This window comes from Rhinolophus sinicus, chromosome 3 (assembly GCF_057876585.1).
Source record: "Rhinolophus sinicus isolate RSI-liver-muscle chromosome 3, RSI-T2T, whole genome shotgun sequence".
NCBI classification, from domain to species: Eukaryota; Metazoa; Chordata; class Mammalia; order Chiroptera; family Rhinolophidae; genus Rhinolophus; species Rhinolophus sinicus.
The window spans coordinates 3,433,699-3,453,600 of record NC_142503.1 but is presented as its reverse complement, the minus strand read 5'-3'; the positions used below and the strand labels follow the sequence as shown (position 1 = coordinate 3,453,600).

At 49.1% G+C, this 19,902-nt stretch overlaps 1 protein-coding gene across 2 annotated transcripts in view; it reads right to left on the bottom strand.

The window, feature by feature from the left end:
• Window positions 1-19,902, bottom strand: part of ICE1 (interactor of little elongation complex ELL subunit 1) — a 52,941-nt gene that overhangs the window by 5,762 nt on the left and 27,277 nt on the right. Inside the window, exons 12-17 of one of the 2 annotated variants that reach the window (XM_019743375.3) lie at window positions 17,995-18,392; window positions 10,982-15,691; window positions 9,684-9,852; window positions 6,452-6,612; window positions 3,587-3,777; window positions 1,721-1,827 (exon numbers count right to left, since the gene is read on the bottom strand). In XM_019743375.3, the coding sequence (XP_019598934.3) occupies window positions 1,721-1,827; window positions 3,587-3,777; window positions 6,452-6,612; window positions 9,684-9,852; window positions 10,982-15,691; window positions 17,995-18,392 (5,736 nt within the window). Of the gene's footprint in view, window positions 1-1,720; window positions 1,828-3,586; window positions 3,778-6,451; window positions 6,613-9,683; window positions 9,853-10,981; window positions 15,692-17,994; window positions 18,393-19,902 lie in introns of those variants that run through there. The other variant, XR_012495196.2, reaches the window with a different exon arrangement.

The following is a 19,902-nucleotide window of genomic DNA, read 5'->3' as shown; positions in this document are numbered from 1 at the left end:
GTCAGCCACCTCTGACACACACAGTGTCACGGGTGAGCTGAGGGACACGGCCGCACATGAGGCTGGCGCTTCACACAGAGAAGAGCCAGCTCCAGCCGGAGGACGGCCAGCCACCAGATACACAGCCTTCCACGCTCATCCTCTCTGTCACAATCAACAAACCACTGCGACTGTAACAGCAAAAATCGTATCACATTTTATAAGTGTGACTTCAAAAGAATGACATTCCTTTGAAAATTCCAGATACTTCATCTAGGTCAATGTATGCATTTATAGGCTTAGCATTGCTCCTAATTTCTTACATTGTAAAAGGTTTTGCAATTTAAAATGAATTAGGTCAAGATATAAACATTCTTTCCTGAATCCTTACGGATTGTGCTACCCAAACCAGGCTTCCCAGACACACAGGTGCCACCTCCCTGCTGAAAACGCCGGCGTCGGCTCTCCTTGCTCCTCACTGCTTTCTGTCTGGGACTGAAATTGATCTTCAGGGCATCCTGAACTGAGGAATTCAGGACAGGAAGTCCCGAGACAGCACCCACTGAGCAGTTTACTCAGTCCATTTGTGGGCCTTTATTTATCTTGGCATCGATCTCTTCTAATCCCTTCAGTCTTCACTCAGTTCTCACACTGCCTGGTCTGGTAACTTACCTCCAAAGTGTACTTTTCTTTATTTACAGTGAACATGAGATGTCACCCTTGAAACCAGGTTGTAGTCTTGAACCGTTTTATATATTTACGTGTCACAATGTGCTTATGTTTGCACATGAAGTATGCACAGAGCAGGAATGTATGTTTGCTGACACAGTAACAAAATTAACCAAGGATAGTACATTTCCTACTGTCATCAATTTATAAGACTGACTTAAACATAGAACTTCAATATTCCCAAACTTTATTTCACATGGTATTATCTCGGAGATCTATTTAAACTCCAAAGACACTTAAAGGCCATAACTATCTTCAAGGACCTGAGGGGCCTTCAGGCAGAAATGAGACGAAGCTTGTGCTGGGGGCCCCCGGGCAGTGCATTAGTGCAGCTGCAGACAGGGAAGCCAGCTCCACGGACCGAGAGCCGGTGACCGACAGACCCCATTGCGGGGAGCCCCGCAGAGCCAGAGGGGCAAGGAGGGAAAGCAGGCAGGACGAAAAACCAAGCGTCTGCAGCTTTCAGGGAGGAGGAGAACCCAATGGCCACCCACTTCCTTCTCAGATCTAAAAAGAAAAAAATCTATGTCTCATTTAAAATATTTCTAAACAATGATTTTAATTTCTATACAGCTTAGAAGAAAACAAAACTAGTTTCCAATGCTGGAAGTACATAAAGTGATCCTTGCTGGATACGAAAAATATAGTGGTGTGATGGGGAGGGGGCAGGTAGCCTTATTTTAGAAAACAAATGAAACTACAGTATAATTTACAGCAATTTATGTACCCCATGTGTAAGTGTGTATGTATCTCTGTGTATATTAATATTAGTATCTGAGAAGACTTCAATTATATAGTGTACGGACATTACAAATCTTAATCTCTGACAAAAATGGACAAAATCATTAATTTATAAAGAAAGAGTATGCATTGGGAGAATGAATTAAGAGTCTGCTGCTGGCTATAAAATCAGTTAGTATGTGAAGTCCCAGTCAACAGACAAGACTGTCTGCTTACGCCCCTCCAAGGGATCATCGGTAACAAAACGACGTTCAGTGCGGAGACCACTCACCAATGAGCCTCAGCACTGATGCTATGATAACGTCAGGCGTGTATGCGATGTTCGCATGTCCTTTTCGGTATTTTATCCACTTATCCATTACCGGCCACAGCTCCTTACTGTAAAGTAATGACAACAGACACGCATATGAAAATGTGCACGCTCATCATTGCTCAAATATTAATAACTTATCCTAAAAATGGTCCGTGAGAGAATTAGCAAAGAAGAGGGACTTCTGAAGCTGTAACTTTTTAGGTTAAAATGAGAACACACTGGAAGCTCACACACTCCCCACCTCTCCAGGATGTCTGTGCCCAGACTGGCATAGGCTACAAACATCTATGCCTGCACCTTTGTATTCTGTTTCAACCCTTTTCACAAGATTTTGCACAGAGAAGCTGAACGATGTCCCCAACTCACAGAGCTGGACGTGGAGGGATCTGCGTTTTACTGAGACCTTCCAGACGTTAACACAGCACCTGTGACCTTGGCGCCCAGTTTCTTGGGGATGAGCAAGGACAAACAGGCTATATTTGTAAAAGGAACTAAACCAGTGGAAATAATCAAACTACACTTTAGGTGGATTAAAGAAACTTTCTACTCACTTAAAACAGTGCCATTTCCTCTTTGCCTTCTCTTCTTTTAAAAATGTGTTTAGTTCTTACATGGTACTTATATCAGAAAAGTTAAATGCAGACAAAAGAAAAATGGAAAGTAAAAGCACCCCAAGTAACACATTCTCAGATAATGGTCACTCTTCTCATTTGGGGCTTTCTTCCCACACATTCTAGGTGTGCGTGTTTGTACAAATGGGGTGGAAGTGACGGGTGCTCTGGAAGCAGGGGCTGCAGTTGCTCAGATGGATCCTGAGAATCAGTGACATCACCAGTGGAGGGACCTTGACAAAACACCTGTGACTGGCACCATCCCAGGCGGTCTGCTCTGTCACTGGGGACAGAGCGGCCCCCGCTCCCATGAAGGGTCAGGGAGATGAGGCCCAGGTAGGCACTCACACGTCATTACACAGATGACACTGGGCAGACTTGTCACTCTCTTAGTAACAGACTATGAAACACTTCCATGTCAATACATGAAACTCCACTTAAGGCTATTTGATTATGGCTGCATCTCATTATATAAATGCACCCTGATTCTATTCCTATTATTGACATTTAGGTGTAAAATCTTTCCCTAGTGTTAAGGAGGGAAGAAAAGAGTGGAGAACAAATTTCCATAGAATATATTCCTCAAATATCTCAAGGATACGGACCGATCCTTGGGTGAATCCCTTCCACTGCCATAAACTCCTTCAAACCACCTTTTTCAGGCAGGGACTCAAGAAAACTAAGATCTGCAGAAGAGAAGTTTGACTATACTCTCCATTCTCCCAAGATGGTACATAGCCGGTGCCAGAACTCTCGATGCACCCAGACAAGTTAATTCATCACTTAGTTCTCTTCCTCAAACTCCAGGTAAGAAGAGCTGCTAACCTGGAATTCTGACTATTCCTGCTCATGTGGGTTTTGCCAGAGCATTTCATCTGTATGTTAAGGTCATGGCCATCTACACAGGATATTAGGAGACGCTGAGCATCTCCCTGAGGTGGGCACTGTCCCACGTGCTGGGGTAGGCCGGGGAACCAGAGTCACTCCTGAGAGATAGTAGTAACTGACTATAAAGAAAAGTAGTGACAGGTCCCACAAAAAAATAAACCAAGGAAATGTGATAGTGATACTGAATGGGTAGTTTTATCAACTCTTATCCAAATCAAAATGTCATCTGTAAATGTTTCTGCTGCATTGCTCGTAAATGGAACAAATGACTCAGACTGCAACTCAACAGATGACTACAATTCACTTTACGTTCAACAGCCTGTACCTTATGATGTTGTCGTGTGTCCACACCCACTTCTGATAGCAGCAGAGCAGCTCGATGGCAAATATGTACTCCCAAGTGCTATCGCTCAGGTCCTCCCCGAAACGTTCGCTCGGCTGGAATTCTGTTTTTGGACATAACTGGATGGTCAGAAGCAGCTTAGAAACCATGAAGCCAACGTCTGCAGGAGCATTCTAGCAAATGAAGAAATTAAACAAACAAACAAGTAAATAAGGTTTAGAGTTCCAAGTATAACACATCTTATGTTAGTAATCTCAAAGAGTATAACAACCATCAGACGGATAATCATTTAATTTAAAAAGCCACCTTCTGAACGTCTCATTTTGAATAAGGGACAGTTTCTTAGCTATGGCACGTGTCCTGAACCGATAATAGAAGGGTGGCTGACAGGCCAGACAAAAAACCCAGGCGGGATGCAGAATCCAGTTGGTAGAAAAGAAACTAGTTGAAATCCAGACTGGGATTCAAGTTTTCATTTGAACTCTAACTAGAGATTTGAAGTTATAAAGTTGTCAAAATAAAAAAAAATTAAACTTTAAAAAAATACTTTAAATTCTGTCATCTTTCTGACCCTAAATATCAGTCTGTTTTTCCCCCCAGAAATTCATAAAAGTGAATCAGACAGTACTAGACTCTTTTACCTGGCTTCTTTCACACCTGTGCGCATTTTTGCTATTTATCCACATTCTCGTATGGACTGACAGTCTGAGTGTTCCTTTCTATTGCTGAGTAACTCACCATACTGATACCCCAGTTTGCTCATCCATTCCCCTCTCACTGGACATCTACATTACTTCCAGCTTGAGGCTACAGCTAATAATGCCGCTCGCTAAGAACATTCGTGTACAAGTCCTGTGTGGACACAAAGGTGACTTCTCTTGGGTAAATGCCAACAGTGGATTTATCATTTTTTTCTTTCTTGTGTTACTTTTTATTGAGTTCTGTTATTAAAAATGAACAAGGAATTCTCAATATGTTCCGATACCTGAAAAAAGATGGAATCACCGGGTGCTTTCAAAAGGAGGTAAACCTGTACATGTTTTTTTGTACATCTCTAATCATCTTTTCAACTTCTTCTTTGATAACTGAAAACAACTGGCTTATTATTCAAGTGTTCTACCCCTAAACCAATTTTGGTTAAGTTTTACATTGCCAGACCTAGGAAATCATTCTAGGTTGCGGAATCTGTTGCTCTAGATTTTCAGGCTGCATCTCAGTAATTATCCTGGATCTGTAGCTATGTCTTCTTTTTCAGCTGAAAACTTGGATATTTTTGCTTTTCTCTTTTTTCAATAATCTGAACTGGGTTATCAGTTTTGTCAGTATTTCTAAAGTAATGTTCTTTTCCCTGTTTGTTCTACCTGATTACTAATACTTTTTAAAGTATATTCCTTTTTCCTAGATTCCTTCTCAGATTTTTAATTTTTAAGGTAATTATTAGCCAACTTTATCATTAGTTTAATAATAAAGATGTTTTAATTAAACTATTTTAATGAGTATAGGTTTTCCAAAAACTAGAGATCTTTGGTATGACAAGTTTTCCTTTTCAATGACTTGTATAAGATTGTGACTTTACTTTTAAGTTTATATTTCTTCCCAGGTTGTCCATGACTGTGTATCTACATTTCCAAGTAATTTCTATAGAATTTTTATGGAATCTTTGAATTACTTATGTCTAATTTTATTGAACTATTACCAAAGAATTTTGGGTGTAGTGTAAAATCTTTACTTTTTAAAAATTAAGCTTTTCATGTGGCCAAACTCATGACTGGTTTTTGTAAATGTGCCACAGACATAAGAAAAAAATCTATTCTTCATCTGAGTTTCCCTATTTATTACTGAATTCCACTGTATCTGTACTGATTTTTGTCTATCAGATCTGTTGAATTCTGTAAGAGAGTTTGGAAGTCTTGTACTATAATGGAATTTCCCCCTAAGGAGCCCTCATTTTTCAAAGCTTTGACTTTATATTTGTATTTGGTAGGGCACAGGGTAAACACATTTATTAAAATTCTACATTCTTCGTAAATAATGTCCCTACTATCAAATGTGCATCTGGCTTCATCCTGAGCTGGCCAAAGAAGGCACCTGTGCACAGTGGAGGACCACACAGGTGACAGGCAGCCCCTGGGCCACTGGCGATAGGGGACGGGAGGAAGCAGATCTCTTCTGACTGCCGACTGACTGGAACTCACGGCACCTCACATGAATACACTCTGGTTTGTCAAGACAGACTGCTGAAAAGATGATTACAAACTTGCTTTTCAATATTTTCCTAACTTTTGTCCAATAACCTTTTCCTTTACTATTTATAAGAAAATGTTTAATAAATATTAATATCAAAAAATAGTGAAATACCAATCTAGTTATCATTATTAGTACATCAGTTACTAAAGAATACATGAAACACGGGAACAAAATACTTAAAACAAACACAAATTCTATCAACTAGAAAGAAAAGTACAGAATGCTAGATTCAGCAAAATCTTACAGGAAGGTGTTGAGTACCCATTTCCCCACCTCTCTAAGCACCTCCTATAGAAGCCGATGATTTGCACCTTTCCTTGGAGCCCCGACACACACATGAATACGTATGGGTTTAATCAGTGATAAATTAATACACAAAATAAACTATGTTAAATTAACAGAGTACACAGGTCTATGAGTCTTCCCAAAGGGTCTCAGGCAAACTCAATGAACAAAATGCAAAAGTTGAGGCTAAAATGATATTTGAAAGAATCTAATGCAAAGAACATCATCTGTAAAAGGCCGTGGACCTGGTACAGGAGCAAACACTGGTGTTTCCAGAGCCCTGCAAGTGTGGGCAGGCAGTAGAGCAGCCCTCACCTTCTCCCAGCTGAGAAAAGCCCTGAGGCAGCTCAGGACCTCGCCCTTAGCGCGCTGCCTGGCGACTAGCTGCATCGCCTTATTGATCACCGACTGAGAGACAAACACATCGTGCCACATGTTCGCAATGAACAAAGTCAACTTTTCTGACTCTGGAAAATCTGTAAGAAGGAAAATAAGATAATAAGCCTTTATGTCTGATCAAGAAAATGAGTTACATACTAAGAACACATTTTAATAATTCCATGTGGCCTCCTGCAGCTGAAGTGCCCGGTGAGGCCTCAGCCGCAGTTATTTCGAAATCTTCTCTCTCCCCCCGCATCTCCCCTTTGGTGAAAATTCTTTAATTAAAATTGAAACATAATACATGGATATACGCTGCTGTATGAAATGAGCAATAAACTCTAAAACTGAAAATGAGGCAAACACCTGCTCTCCAGTCTGCCCCAACCCCATAACCCTCCCACTGGGTTCCTGCCATTTCAGGCCTTTTTTTTAATGTATTTACAAGAGAACTCGCTTGTAGAACACATTCAGCTTTGGGTTGAAGATATATGTTTTATAAATTATGGATGATAATCCTTCTGTTGTAAACACCTGGTCCTATACTGCTGTTTGCCTTTTCTCTGTTCAATCAACTTAATAGAGGCATATGAGGTACGATCAAAAAATATAGTGAATGTTTAAATAAAAAATATTACAGTAAAAGACACATTGCCATTAATCCCTGTCAAAATACTCCCCCTCATTTCAAACACACTTATCCCATCATTCTTGCCACTTTCTGAAGCAGTTCTGGAAGTCCTCTTTCATGAGTGTCTTTAGTTGCGCTGTCATGGCTGCCTCGAGATCATGAATCATTTTGACTTTGGGGAAGAGCCAGAAGTCACACAGTGCCAGGTCCGGTGAATAAGGTGGATGAGGACACACTGTAATGTTTTTAACAGAAATTACCGTACCGGAAGCGATGTGTGACATGGAGCCTTGTCATGATGGAGGATGATTTACGGCACACTTAAAACATACCTTCTCTCAACCGTAGCTCACACCAGACCAACTGCACTGAACAAATTGAAACTTGTCACACACTGTGACTAAGGTTCACCTTGCCACTTTCTGTATTGAAGATCCTTGCCTTTCCGTTGGCTGGCACTTGGCAGCGGCATTCACTGTATGTTTTGGTCACACCTCATAGCTTCCGTACAATAAAATGCACTCTTTTTAAGCAGGCAGCCTGAGGAATACTGACACATGCAATGCGCCCACGTAATCTCCACCACAATCCGTATACAGAACATGGCCAGCACAAGGCTTCCACTGTGTGAGCCTTCCCAGTAGGCACTGCGTCCCGGGCGGAGACCGCCTGACCCCTGCCTGTCACTGTCGCCAGTCTGCCTCACTGATGCGGGGCCCATGTACCCTCTCTGTCTGGGGCCCAGTCAGCCCCAGGGACTCACGTGCAGTTCACCTGCGAGCTTGCACGCATGGGGTCCGCTCCTCTGTACGGACCAGTGTTCAGAGGCTCACACCTCCCCCTCGCTTGTCATTCCCCTGCCAATGGACACGTTTCCAGTCAATGGCTATCACGGATTAAGATGTTATGAATGCCTGTGCACTACTCCACGTGAGACTATGTCTCTATTTCTGCTGGATAAGTACCTGGGAGTGAAATTTCTGGGTCAGATGATAAGGTTTTAATATTATAAGAAACTGTCACAGGGTGTTGTAGTGTAGATTTACCAGTCAAGGTGAAGAGTTGTGTCCTGTTTGACGCGAAGCCACATTTTGCTTTTATCTGTCGTTTTAGTTAACACGGCCATGTGTTCAGACAGTGGGTAACTCACAGCATAAACTCCCCACACTACTTGGATCTGTTACGTTTGAAATCCTGCGTTCAGCTGGTGTACCTCCTTCGTGGCCCAGGACTTCTTCCTGGGTTCCCTCTGTCCGGAACTCACTCCTTACTTTCCTAAATTTAGGATGTATCCTCTTGCATCTTCGCAACTCAAGCTCGAGTCACTAGGACCAGGAAAGCTTCTCTGACCCCTCAGATGCTCTCAAACACATCCCCCAAAGGATAACCTGTTCAGTCGGCAGAGAATGACTAGGGTGGGGACAGAGCAGGAACAAGACAAACAAGATTCCTGTCCTTGCAGAGTGTGCCTCCCGTGAAGAGTGCGATAAGAAACGAAAAGATTAAAAGTACACTGTAAGCAGGGCAAGTGCATAAGGAAAGAGACGACGGGTAAAGAATGACCGAGGGGCATGTGATGTCGCCGAGCAAGCCGTGACAAAGCTGCAGGGAAAGCCTCCTGAGACAGGCCTGAGTGAGAGGGGCTGGGGGACTCGGAGGAGAGCCAGGAACGCAGCACGCACTGCCCACCACTGACAGCCCGAAGTGTGCATGTGCAGTGTCACCACGGACTGGCCCACCGAATGGGCTTGTCTACGTCTGGTTTGGTCCCCACTGAAGCCCTGACACCTCACATGTGCCCCATAACTATTTGTTGAATAAATCAGTGACTTAAAGAATAAAGAAAGAAACGAAGTGGGCAAAAACCAGAGCAGCTTCGTGTACAGCTCTGGGAGTGATGGTTACACTCACCCACCCTGACTTATAAGCCCATACGCATCATGGGAATAAAAGGACAGGAATCTCTGCAATCTAGGTAAGATTGTCTGTATTAAACTGCATTGGTCTGTCACTTTACTATTTACAAACGTCTTCACCTGTGATCTGACATCATGAACAATGACTTCTACTGTGGCTGTTAGTGGAGGCTGAAGAAATGGTAGCGCAAGGAAAAGAGAAGGAAAGGACGTGCCTCCTGCCCATGTCTCTGTCACACTGCCCTCCTCTAATGCGCTTAATCCATTCCAGTTTCTGCTCGTTCCAGCTGGTGACACAGCTTGTGGTCTGACACTTACTTTAAAGCATCCCTTATCCTTTGTCAGCTATCCCTGCTTCTACAGCAGCTGCGCAAGGAATAAACCAATAAATGCACAGTAATGGGAGACCCTCTACTCTACGGAAGTAAAATGCCCACAGAAGTAAGCTGTCACAGAAACTGTCCCAGTGGAAACACACACACCCAGGTGCAGCCAAGGCTGTTCACACCCCCTGATACATGTACAAAACCTAACTCGGCTTTAAAAGTGACAAAGCGGTCACGTAGCTAGAAACACAGATCCGAGTAGGAGGCGGTAAGAGAGCAGCGGGCCGGGAACGTACCTTCCTTGAGGAGACTGTAGCAGAACAGGCGGGCTCGCTCCACGTCTCCCAGCTGCCGACAAAGACCCACATACACTCTGCACAGGGCGTGGATGTAGTTGTGCTCCAGAGATACTTTCTGAAGTTTCAGTTCTGAGAGAATAGAGTGAAGCAAGCACTCTGCTAAGTGCTGGAGGGGAAAAACCACAAAAGAGGAAGAGGCGATGTAGACATATTTACCTTTAGACTACTAAAAATGGCTACATGTTGCAAAATTCAGTCCCTACTAGCAAAATAAAATGTGCACGCCTTCGGCTGCAGACGGCAGTAACCGGTCACAACCCGCTCAGCAGGTGAGAGAAGGGGTTCTGGGGGAGAAGCGCACACTGCAGGCTGCGTGCAGCCACGGATGCTGCAGGTGCCAGGTCTGAGCACACCTGGCTACCTGTTGTCACCAGCACCACTCCCACCAGTTACGGTGTCGAGTTTCTACTGCTACCATCTGTGTGCAGTAAGCCGTCCCTACCCTAGTCCCCCTCCTGTTCTCTCCACCCCAGTCACCCGCACGCTGATCCCTCCAGATCTTAACACACTAGCTAACATTCATTTCCCGTGCTTAGGAAGCGGAGCACTAAATGCTGACGCATTCGTCCCCTTGAAAACAAGCCTTTTCTAAGTTACTGGCACTGCTCTGAATGCTTTCTGAAAGGAAGCGACCTAAGACAAGTATTTGTACCACTGTGACCGAGGACCTGCACGTACCACTAAAGCACGTTCCGCGTGTCACTGGAAATCATCTACGCAGCTGTCAGCACGGGAAGTTAGGACACGTGACCTAGGCCGGACCTAGCAAACTGTCCGTATGTCTGCACAACCCGACCCCACCCTGAGCCTGGGCTCCCGCTCTTGTGGGGTTTCAGAAGCACATTCAGGGAGCGAGGGGAAACCCACCTGCTACCTGTGAGACTCAGACTCACCAACGTGCGTGGGATACTGTTCACAGAAAGGCTCCGCCACGTGGGAATCAGGTGATGCAAACCATTGCAAGCCTTTAACAAGCCACAATCAATGGGAAATACACCATTTTTGTCCTGACATACTTGTTTTAAGATTTCAAATTACATGATGAACACAAATCATCGAGGCTCTAGTCTTATCACATCTCAAATGTACACAATTCTGGCCGAAAATAAGGTCCAGGCCAGTCCTTGCCTGGGGAACTGCCAAGCTCTGCACTGAAACGCCTGCTGGGGCCCGCCCCGCCCCATGCTGCGGCGCCCAGGCAGCCTGTCCCCAGGCTGAGCACAGCGGCCACATACCTTCTTGGCGGTACTGAAGTCGTACACGACCTCCTTCTCTTCATCTCTCATGACAGGCTTTTTGGAGATATTGCCCACGTACACGTGACTGCGGATGACAGGCAGCAGGTCAAAGCAGGACTCCGAGATCTTCTTCAGGGCGTCAGCGATGGCTCTGTCATGCGACTCCACGGTTTCTTCGGGGTTCGGAGGCAGCTGTGAAGCTGTGCTAGCACGTGGCACAGAAGCTGGCTCCTCCTCTGCCGCTGGGACTTGAGCCTGAGGGAGGACCCTGCGGGGATGCTTCGGGACGCCTTCTGCGGTGGCGCTGCCCGTTTCTGTGTCCGGGGACCCGCTGTCCAGGCGCAGCCTTTTAGCGCTCCTCAATGCGCACACTGCCAGTGCCCTCTTCCCACCTGAGTCCTGTGCAGTCCCCAAGTCTCTCGACTTCTCCTGGTTACAGTCACCTCCAGAGCTGCCCCCCGTCTTGACAAAGGCGGTGGAGGTGGAAGTGATTGCTTTGAACCCTGTGATGGCGCTGACGGGCCCTGGCAAATCCTGCCGGGCAGCAGCAGGTGGCCCGCGTGTGAGCTGAATGTTACCTTTGAGGATGCTGAGCGTGCGGGCCCTGGCCGACAGCTCCGGGTACATGGTGTCAAGGATTTTAACGGAATTCTCCTGGGGCCCGGCCACAGCAGTGTGGGCCGACGCGCAAGGGGGCAGTCGGCCTGGCACAGGAAGGGCATGTTTTGGGGTGGCAGCACAGAACTGCAAAGGAGAGGACAATGTCCTCTCTCCAGTAGGTACGGCAGACGGGGACGGCGGGGTGCACAGAGGGGAGACAGGCCCCGGGTCTTCCAGCAAAGGAGACGTCACGGGTGGTGCTGGGATATCACACAATGGAGAGAGCTGGCTGGCAGGAGAGGTGGGTGAGGAGGGGCTGGCGCTGGACATCAGGGGGGAGATGGGGCGCGAAGTCCTGGGGGGCGTGGCAATCAAAGGAGCAAGCAGGGGTGGCAGAGGGGGCCCCACCTCCTGCCGAATTTTACTCAGAGTGTCAGCAGAACAATCTGTGGGAGTAGATGTGTCAGCATTGGCGAGAATGGTCTGAGGTGGGTGTCTCGGAGCTTTTGTGTTACCTCTGTCCGCTGAAGGTGACCGAGACACTTCACTTGGATTACTTTCAACTCTGCTGGACGCTGAAGTCTTTACCGGTTTGTTTGACTGATCTTTGTTTGAAATCTTTGATCGAGTCTTGTTTTTGCTAAATGGCTCTAGTTTCGAGTTATAATACGTGTGATCAGATGCAACGATCTGAGACTCAAAGATCTGGTCATATATTTCAGAATTAATCCTCACACTGGGTTTAACAGGTCTATTCCGCAAACGACTTTTATCAAAGTTGGAACTCTGACCACTGCTGGAAATCTCCTCTTGGGCACCTGGGAGACTGCCGCCACACGGGGGCTCCTGAAACGGAGAGCCAGTGTGACCAGGGACTGGGGACGTCGCCCCGGAAGTATCGGGCATAAAGCCAGCTGCCAGCCCTCCTCCCTCCGGGGAAGCTGGGATTTCTCCAGGCGCATCACATAAGATAACTTGGTCCACATCTGGCACGAGAGCCACCCCGTTGATGATGGTCCAGTTGTCTCCCTTTTCAATGACTAGATTTTGGTCCTTATTTATCAACACATTTATAACCTCGGAGGTCACTGTGGAGATCTGACACTGAAATGTCCTCTCCACCTCACCAGCACTGCGCTCGGCTGTCTGTCCCGCTCCAGAGTCACAGCCCTGGGCTGGGGTCTCCACCGGTTCTGAGAGGACCCCGTCCCCACCATCGACTGGCCTCGTCACATCTGAGGGACCCTCAAGTATGTGCTGAGTGTCTTCGTCACTAGATGTCCCAGTCGCGGGAGAAGTGCCCTGGGCATCTAGGCCGGCTGCGGGCGGGGGTGGGTCTGAAGGGGGTGAGGAGCCGCCTGTTTCTGGGGCTGTGATGCGCTCTTTCCCGAGTTCGCTCATCGGGCCACCGGGCACGTTGAGGAGCAGCAAGTCCGCGACGTCATTCCTGCTCGGGTCCTCCGAGTCGGGCTGCAGCTCCCGCCCGATCGTGCTCAGCACCTCGGACAGCGTCTCCAGAGAGCACGGGGCCAGCCCACTGGCGCTCCGCAAGGGGCCCTCCTCGTCCTCCGACTCAAGCCACTCCTCGCTGGTTTCAAGCGCTTCTTGTTCACAGAGTTGCTTTCTGCACTTTGCTCCTGTTTTTCCACTTGGCTTTAACTCTCTGTTCATTTCTTTGTTTAGGGTTTCTTTGCTGGAACATTCTGAAACAGAGTCCCCTGAGCTGTAATCTCTCAGCTGGCAACTCTCCAGGAACTGCACCACCTCCGAGGTGGACAAGCCGTCTGTCTCGGGGAGGGCGCTGATGTTGCAGTCCCGCAGCGCCGAGGTCAGGCCGCCCAGTGCAGTGGACGGCCTGGGCTGGGTGGCACTGGCGCCCGCAGCTCCCCACGGTCGGGCCCCCAGGGCCGTGTCAGGCTCGTTTTCCCCCTCACTGCAGCTCGGGGCCTCGCTCTCCAGCTCCGTGTCACCGCCGCCCGCCTCCCGGAGGCCTGTGTAACAGTACAGAGGACCAGGGGGGCCCCCTTGGGGGACAGCACGAGTCTCATCTTTCCTGCCGGCGGCTGAAGAAAAGGCAGCAGCTGTGGGACCCGGGCCTTCAGGACAAGCAATGCCAGGACTTGGCGACGGCAGCTGCTCAGGCCGCTCTGGGCTCTGCCGAATGCGAGGCCAGTCCTCGGCGAGGGCCGCACCTTCCCCACCAGGCCCCGCTCTGTCTCCAAAGGGTGCGTCTTCAGCGGGACAGGCTCCTGCCACTGCCATTTCTGCAGCCGGATGTTGATCTCCACCCAAACCAGACGTGTCCAGATTTGTGGCGTCCAGACATGGCCTCTGCTTCTGCATCTCTTCCTGCGCTGCAGGCTCCATCATGACGTCTTGGTTTGGGACAGGGGTGTTTTCAGAAAAGAAAGGTAATTTGCTATTTGTGGAACAATGAGAATTTTCTACTGATAAAGAGCCACTTGGAGAATTAAAATCGAGTTTTCTCCAAGAAGGCGAAACTTCTGGTACAGTCCTTTCCACAGGAGCCACCTCCTGGACTTTCTGAGCTGCGTCCTCTCCCTCTCCACCACATCTCGCTCTAGATGACACATAACCAGTCCCGTTCCTGACGCTTTCTGTCGCCGAGGCAGGCTCACTCCTGGGCAGGCTCAGGGGCTCGGGCCGAGCACCAGGAGTCCTCTCAGGCCTGGCCTGCTTGGTGATCACCGACACCTGGTTCGGCAGCATGGACGCAGCAGCCCTGAGGCCCACAGCACCGGCACTTTCTCCAGCGAGGTCAGGCTTGGACGCCGACCCTCTGTTTTCCAAGGAGGCCACTGCCTTTTGTAACTGGTGGTGGGTCTCTTGCTCGTGTTCTGGTTTGGCTCTCAGCCTTTCTTCACCTCCTCTCCTCAAAAGATCACTATGGTGCCAGGAAGTGCCTCTGACAAAACCAAACACACGCGTGATCAAGCCAGACTGAGACTCCGCTGGTGGTGTGAAATCTGCCTGACTGGGTGTGAGCCCCACTTGCAGACCTTGGTTGTCACCCTGCCCACCTCTCGTGGCCTTTGCAAACACTGACAGAGGGAGTGTGCACACCTGGGACGTGCCTTTCACAGCTTCTGCACGTCCCACCTCACTGCTGCTCTGACCGTGCACATCTGGTGCTCCCAACTCAGGGCACAGAGCATGCACACGAGTCCCCAGATCACGTTCTCCTGCAGAACACTCTGGTGGCTCAGCCTGCAGCCTGGCCGTGTCTGAAGTTCTGGCCTGTGACGTTTGCTCTGAGTGACACACTGCAGTAGGGACGGCTTCAGGAGGTAGCGCTCCCGAGGTAGCAGAGGAAGAACATCTGGCACCAACATCAAGCCCTGTCACAGCCATGACGTCACCTGCACCTCCGTCCGGTTCAGGTGATTCTCCCAACACAAACCCTTGCAGAGATCCTCTTCCCTTTCCCGATTCTGTAGCTGTTCCCTGAAGACGGTCAGAAACAGACACACGATCTGATTCAGAAGTGATTTCAATAGCTGGTGTCCACTTAGTCAAGTCTGATTTGGGAGATGCCATGATTTTCCCTTCAGACCCCAGGAGTTCACTTAATGGCTTCTGGCCAAGGGGACAATAACGCAAGTCTGACTTCCCGAGGGCCGCTTCCTTCTCCTGAGTGAGGCTGCCAGACAGCTTTTCAACACTCGCGCTTCCAAGGGGCTTATGAAGCGCTTCCTCCATTTGCACTGACTTCTCCATCTCCCTCGCCTCCCTTTGTCGTGGGGCCTCATCTAACACGCCCCTGTGTCTGTCACTCGCAGGTAGAGATGACACTGTCCAGTGTTTCTCACAAGCCAAGGAGTACGTGGCTGAAGGCTCTCCTAGTGTTGCTGTGAATGCCCCAAACCCAACAGCTGTCACTTCGTTTGCTTTCCACGTACTGGGAACCCGACTGGCTTCACGTGGTCTGAGCTTTCCGGTGTGCGCGCTGCGTCCTTTAGTTTTTCTGGAGGAGCCCGGACAGTCATCGGCCACCAGTGTCTCAGCTTCTGAAGCGGACTCAGCGGAGGTTCTGTGCTGGGCCGAGTCATTATCGCTGGAATCCGCATACTCTCCAAAGTAGGTCTCCTTCAAAGTAAGCGAGTCACCAGTTAGTTAATGAAACACTAGTCCAACAACTAAAGTACCAATGAAATGCATTATAAAAGTACATGCTTCCTGAAGAACCCTCTAGAACACATCTGAGGGCAGACAGTTTGCTCTCTGGAATCGCTGTAATGGGTGGGAGTCTCAGTCTTGAGTAGGACATGGCTTCGCCCTTGCTGGCAGGAAGCCCGCCTCTCACGGGGATCCCCTCACTCACTGCTTCTCCCGGATCAGGTTCTTCCGAGCTCTAGTCCACACACGGCCCAGGTGCAGTGCTACCCTCCAAACACTCCTACTTCTCAGCTCCTTTCTCCCCATTTTCTGGCCAGAAGACTTCCCACTCTGGCTACACAGCCCCCTGTTTTCCTCCACCTCCAAGTCACTCCTCCACACGCACTGACTCGAGCCCACAGCGGTACCCTCTGTGCACCCAGCGGGCCACCCGTCTGGGCGACGCCTCACACACAGCTCCTGCCACACATTTCTTCACACCTAGTGCTACCCGTTGGATGCTGGCAACCAGCCCTGCTCCACCCCTCCACAGCCTATGCGATGACAATTCTCCCTCCCACACAACCCGTTCTCCACCCCTGCCCCCCCCCCATCACCCCTGCCTGCGTCACACGTGGCCCACCACACGAGCTAAGTCATCAAGTGCCAGGCCTCCCCACTCAGTCAGGGAAATGGTGGACTAGGAAGCGTGCCCACTGCTGACACAGCCTCGCTCCTACTCAGTCGTTTCCACCCTCCCCGGAGTTCGAGAGTCCTGTCAGCTCCTGGTCTTCCTCTAGCATCCTGCCACCTGTCTTCAATCTCCTTCCCGCTTCTTTTCTACTTGGTTGCGCATGTACTGACAGCTCCCCAGGAGTCTGTCTAGGACCCCGTCCTCTTCTTCTACACACTCCTTAAATGACATCACAGTGCCATGGCTTCTGCTGCACCCAAATGCTGACAAGTCCTAAGCGTCTGAGTCCCACCAGCCCCACTCGGGCCACCGTGCCCGTGGGTCTAAAATGCACATTGCACATGCCAGCCTGGAAATCCCACACGCACCTCAGGCTAACGTTTTACACATTATCTTCCCACTCAAGTAGGGCTTCTTCTTGTATTTGTTATTTTCCAACATCCTTGACCCCTCAACACCCCTAAGCACCACCCTGAAAATCTCACCGAAGGCTGCTCATTCGATCTTGTAACTTTTCAAACCGCCTCACCTCTCTGACCCGGGCGCCACTATGGGTTACGGTGTCAGGAATGAAGGAGGCCACTAACTAAACCATCCTGTTCATGGCCCGACTCGTCCCTGACCATCCCATGCCCCACCCACTCACACTGTGACAAAGTGCAGCTGGCAAATAACAATCTGCCATCAGGGCCACCCCCGACGCTCCATCAGGATCAGATGGAAAGCCCTCAGGACACACGCGGCCCTGGGACGCTGGTCTGCGTGAACGGCCCCCAGCATGAAGCTCCCTCTCACAGTGGAGCTCGGTGTGCACAGCAAGCCCACCTACAGCGCCCCCCTTCAACACTCAGCTGGGCCCCTCCCCTCCTGGAGCCCCCACCACCCCACACACCAGCCTCCGCTCAGGACAGAGCTCCTGTCTAGGTCCCTTCCTGTAACCCGCGTCCCCAGCACTGGCCTGTCCCCTGGTCTAGCTGCCACACGACAAGCACGCCCTATGTCACCTCTGCTTTCCTGGTGCCTAGCACGGCGTCTGGAACACAGCAGGCATGAGGCATGTTTCCTGAAGGAGGGCAGTGACTCAGCAGAGTCACTTATCTGCGCCTTAATCCAAAAAGTTAGAAATCTGTTTTAGGAAGAGTGGTTTCCTAAGAAATTCTGATAAACCATTGTGCAAACACAGAAAGACGATGCATGCGTCAAGTGAAAGGGGCGATTCAGCATCACGGGTGAACGCACGCTGCACATGATCTCCCCATCTCGGAAAAACTCTACGCCTGCAAAAACGTACTGACTTCCTTCCTTCCAGATCTGCTAAGTGCCAGGCACTGGAGATAAGAGCAAACGATCACGACAGTGTCCTCCCCCAGGAGACTTATAATGTGCTTGTGGAGAAAGACAGGAATGCAACCGTAACACCCAGTGAGCAACGCCACACTGCGCGTGCTGGTTCAGAGTGCCCTGGCCTGCCCTTCTAACTCCTCTCAGCGCTCCCTGACAAAGTCTGGTCTGAGTACCAAGAATGCTCGCTGAGCTTGACTAACATACTAGGATGGCCACTGTAGCCGCCTGGTGACTCAAAGTCAAAGTGCAAACTCACAAGTGCGAGCGCAGAAGGCAAGGTGCCCAGGGGCGGGGCCGAGCCCAGAGGGGGTGACGGCACCGGCGACAGGAGAGGAGGAGGCAGTTTGAAGAAGTCCACTGCGGCCTGAAGGTCCTCATCAAAAAGACGCTCGTGGTCAGCAAAGTCGGCGCCGTGGGTGTCATGCCCGGGCTTTGTTAAAGCCCCAGGAATCTGGTCCTCATTCTGGGGAGCCGCTCCGGGGGGCCCCTCTCTTCCCACGTTCTCACACGCAGAGAAGTCGCCCTCTATCTCCATGGACAGCTCCGCCAGGCATGTCTGCACCGCCGAGGCTCTCAAAGGGCCGCCTCCTCCCGCAGCCGGCACCCCAGCTTCCCTGGGGTCCCTGAGTCGGGGCTCTTCTTGGGCTGGCCTTTCTGTGGGAAAAATGTGCACATCAAATACTTACAATATCAAGAAAACTTTAAAAATTCCCACCTTATTCTACCAGTTCAAAATTCTTGCAATAGTAAGTCTAAATAAAAACATTTTAAAAGACAAAAAATGTAAAAGATGCCAGCCTGAGGACCATCCTGTAACACCTGAACATGTTCCACATAACCATGCTTCACTCACAACAGATAGGATGCAAAAGAAGACAGGCAGGAGGATGCTGGGATGCCCAGGACCCCTCCACGGCGGTCACCGGCCCACATGGCCTGAGCCTCCCCACACAGCCAGCAGTACCCGGGAGAAACGGCTTCGTGCATGTAGCCCGGCAGGAAACTATTTTTTCTGTCTGAAAAGTGATCCAAAGCCAACTGATAGCAAGCCCGCCCCATGACTGCATTTGTACAGTGCTCTAATTAAGGAACTAGGCTACATACATACTCGGTTATAAAGCAGCAGAAGGATTACTATAAAAAGCCAGTTCTTTGGCGGTTTCCATTCTGGTGAACTGCAGTGGTGCTAATTATCAAGGACAGAAGTGTTCTGAGAAATCATTGGAAATATCTATTTGTCATATTTGAAAGCTGTAGAAATACACTTTACAGAAGGACTCAGGGCTCGATAGAGAAGTGGCTGATTACAGGACTAGGGAGGGGAAAAACAAGCTGAGCCTGAACTATCGCACAGTGCCAGAAAGTAAAGAAGTTTGCAAAACAGGATGGGGAATGCAGAAAGGGCCCGCGAGCCAACCGGAGGGCGTCCCAATCACGACAGCTAGAGCACTGTGAATGAGACACATGGCAGAGCAAATTACAATGCACAGAACAGAATAAATACCCACGAGCCTGTACTGACAGAAGCAAATAAGTGAAGGAATAAATAAACGATAGAAAAGGGACAGCTCTTCCTTACAGAAGAATTCCAATTAATAAATGCAGAAGAAATTAGGGAAATGCACTAAAACCTGTTAGACAAAAGCAGTATTACAGCAGACAAGCTACCTGGATGGCTACTAAGCTCAGTGGGCTACAGGTGGAGAGAAACAGAGTATGTGCAGTGTCCAAGCATCTCCCTGAAGATAATGAACTATCAGTGACTTTACGATGGAGAAAGCTGGCAGCGCTACCTTACACAAGCGATCCAGACTAACCCCCCAGGGTTAGGGCATCGGCATGTCCCATCCCCCGAGGCTGCCCTAAACATCACTGCTGTAGAGTTCATGCCTCAGTCTAATATGAGAAAACATCAGACAGGCCCAAACTGACAGGCTACCCAAAAAATCATGCATATTCTCCACAAGTGTCAAAGAGCTGGGAAACATGGAAAGGAGGAGGAACTGTCAGGCTGGGGCAGCTAAAAGGAAGAATGGCAGTACATGCAGCGTGGGATCCTGGAACGGACAAATGGCACTGGTGGGAACATAGATGAAATTCACATGCGGTTTAGTTCATTTAACAGTATTGTACGAAGTGTCCTGCTTTTGATTATTGGGACAGA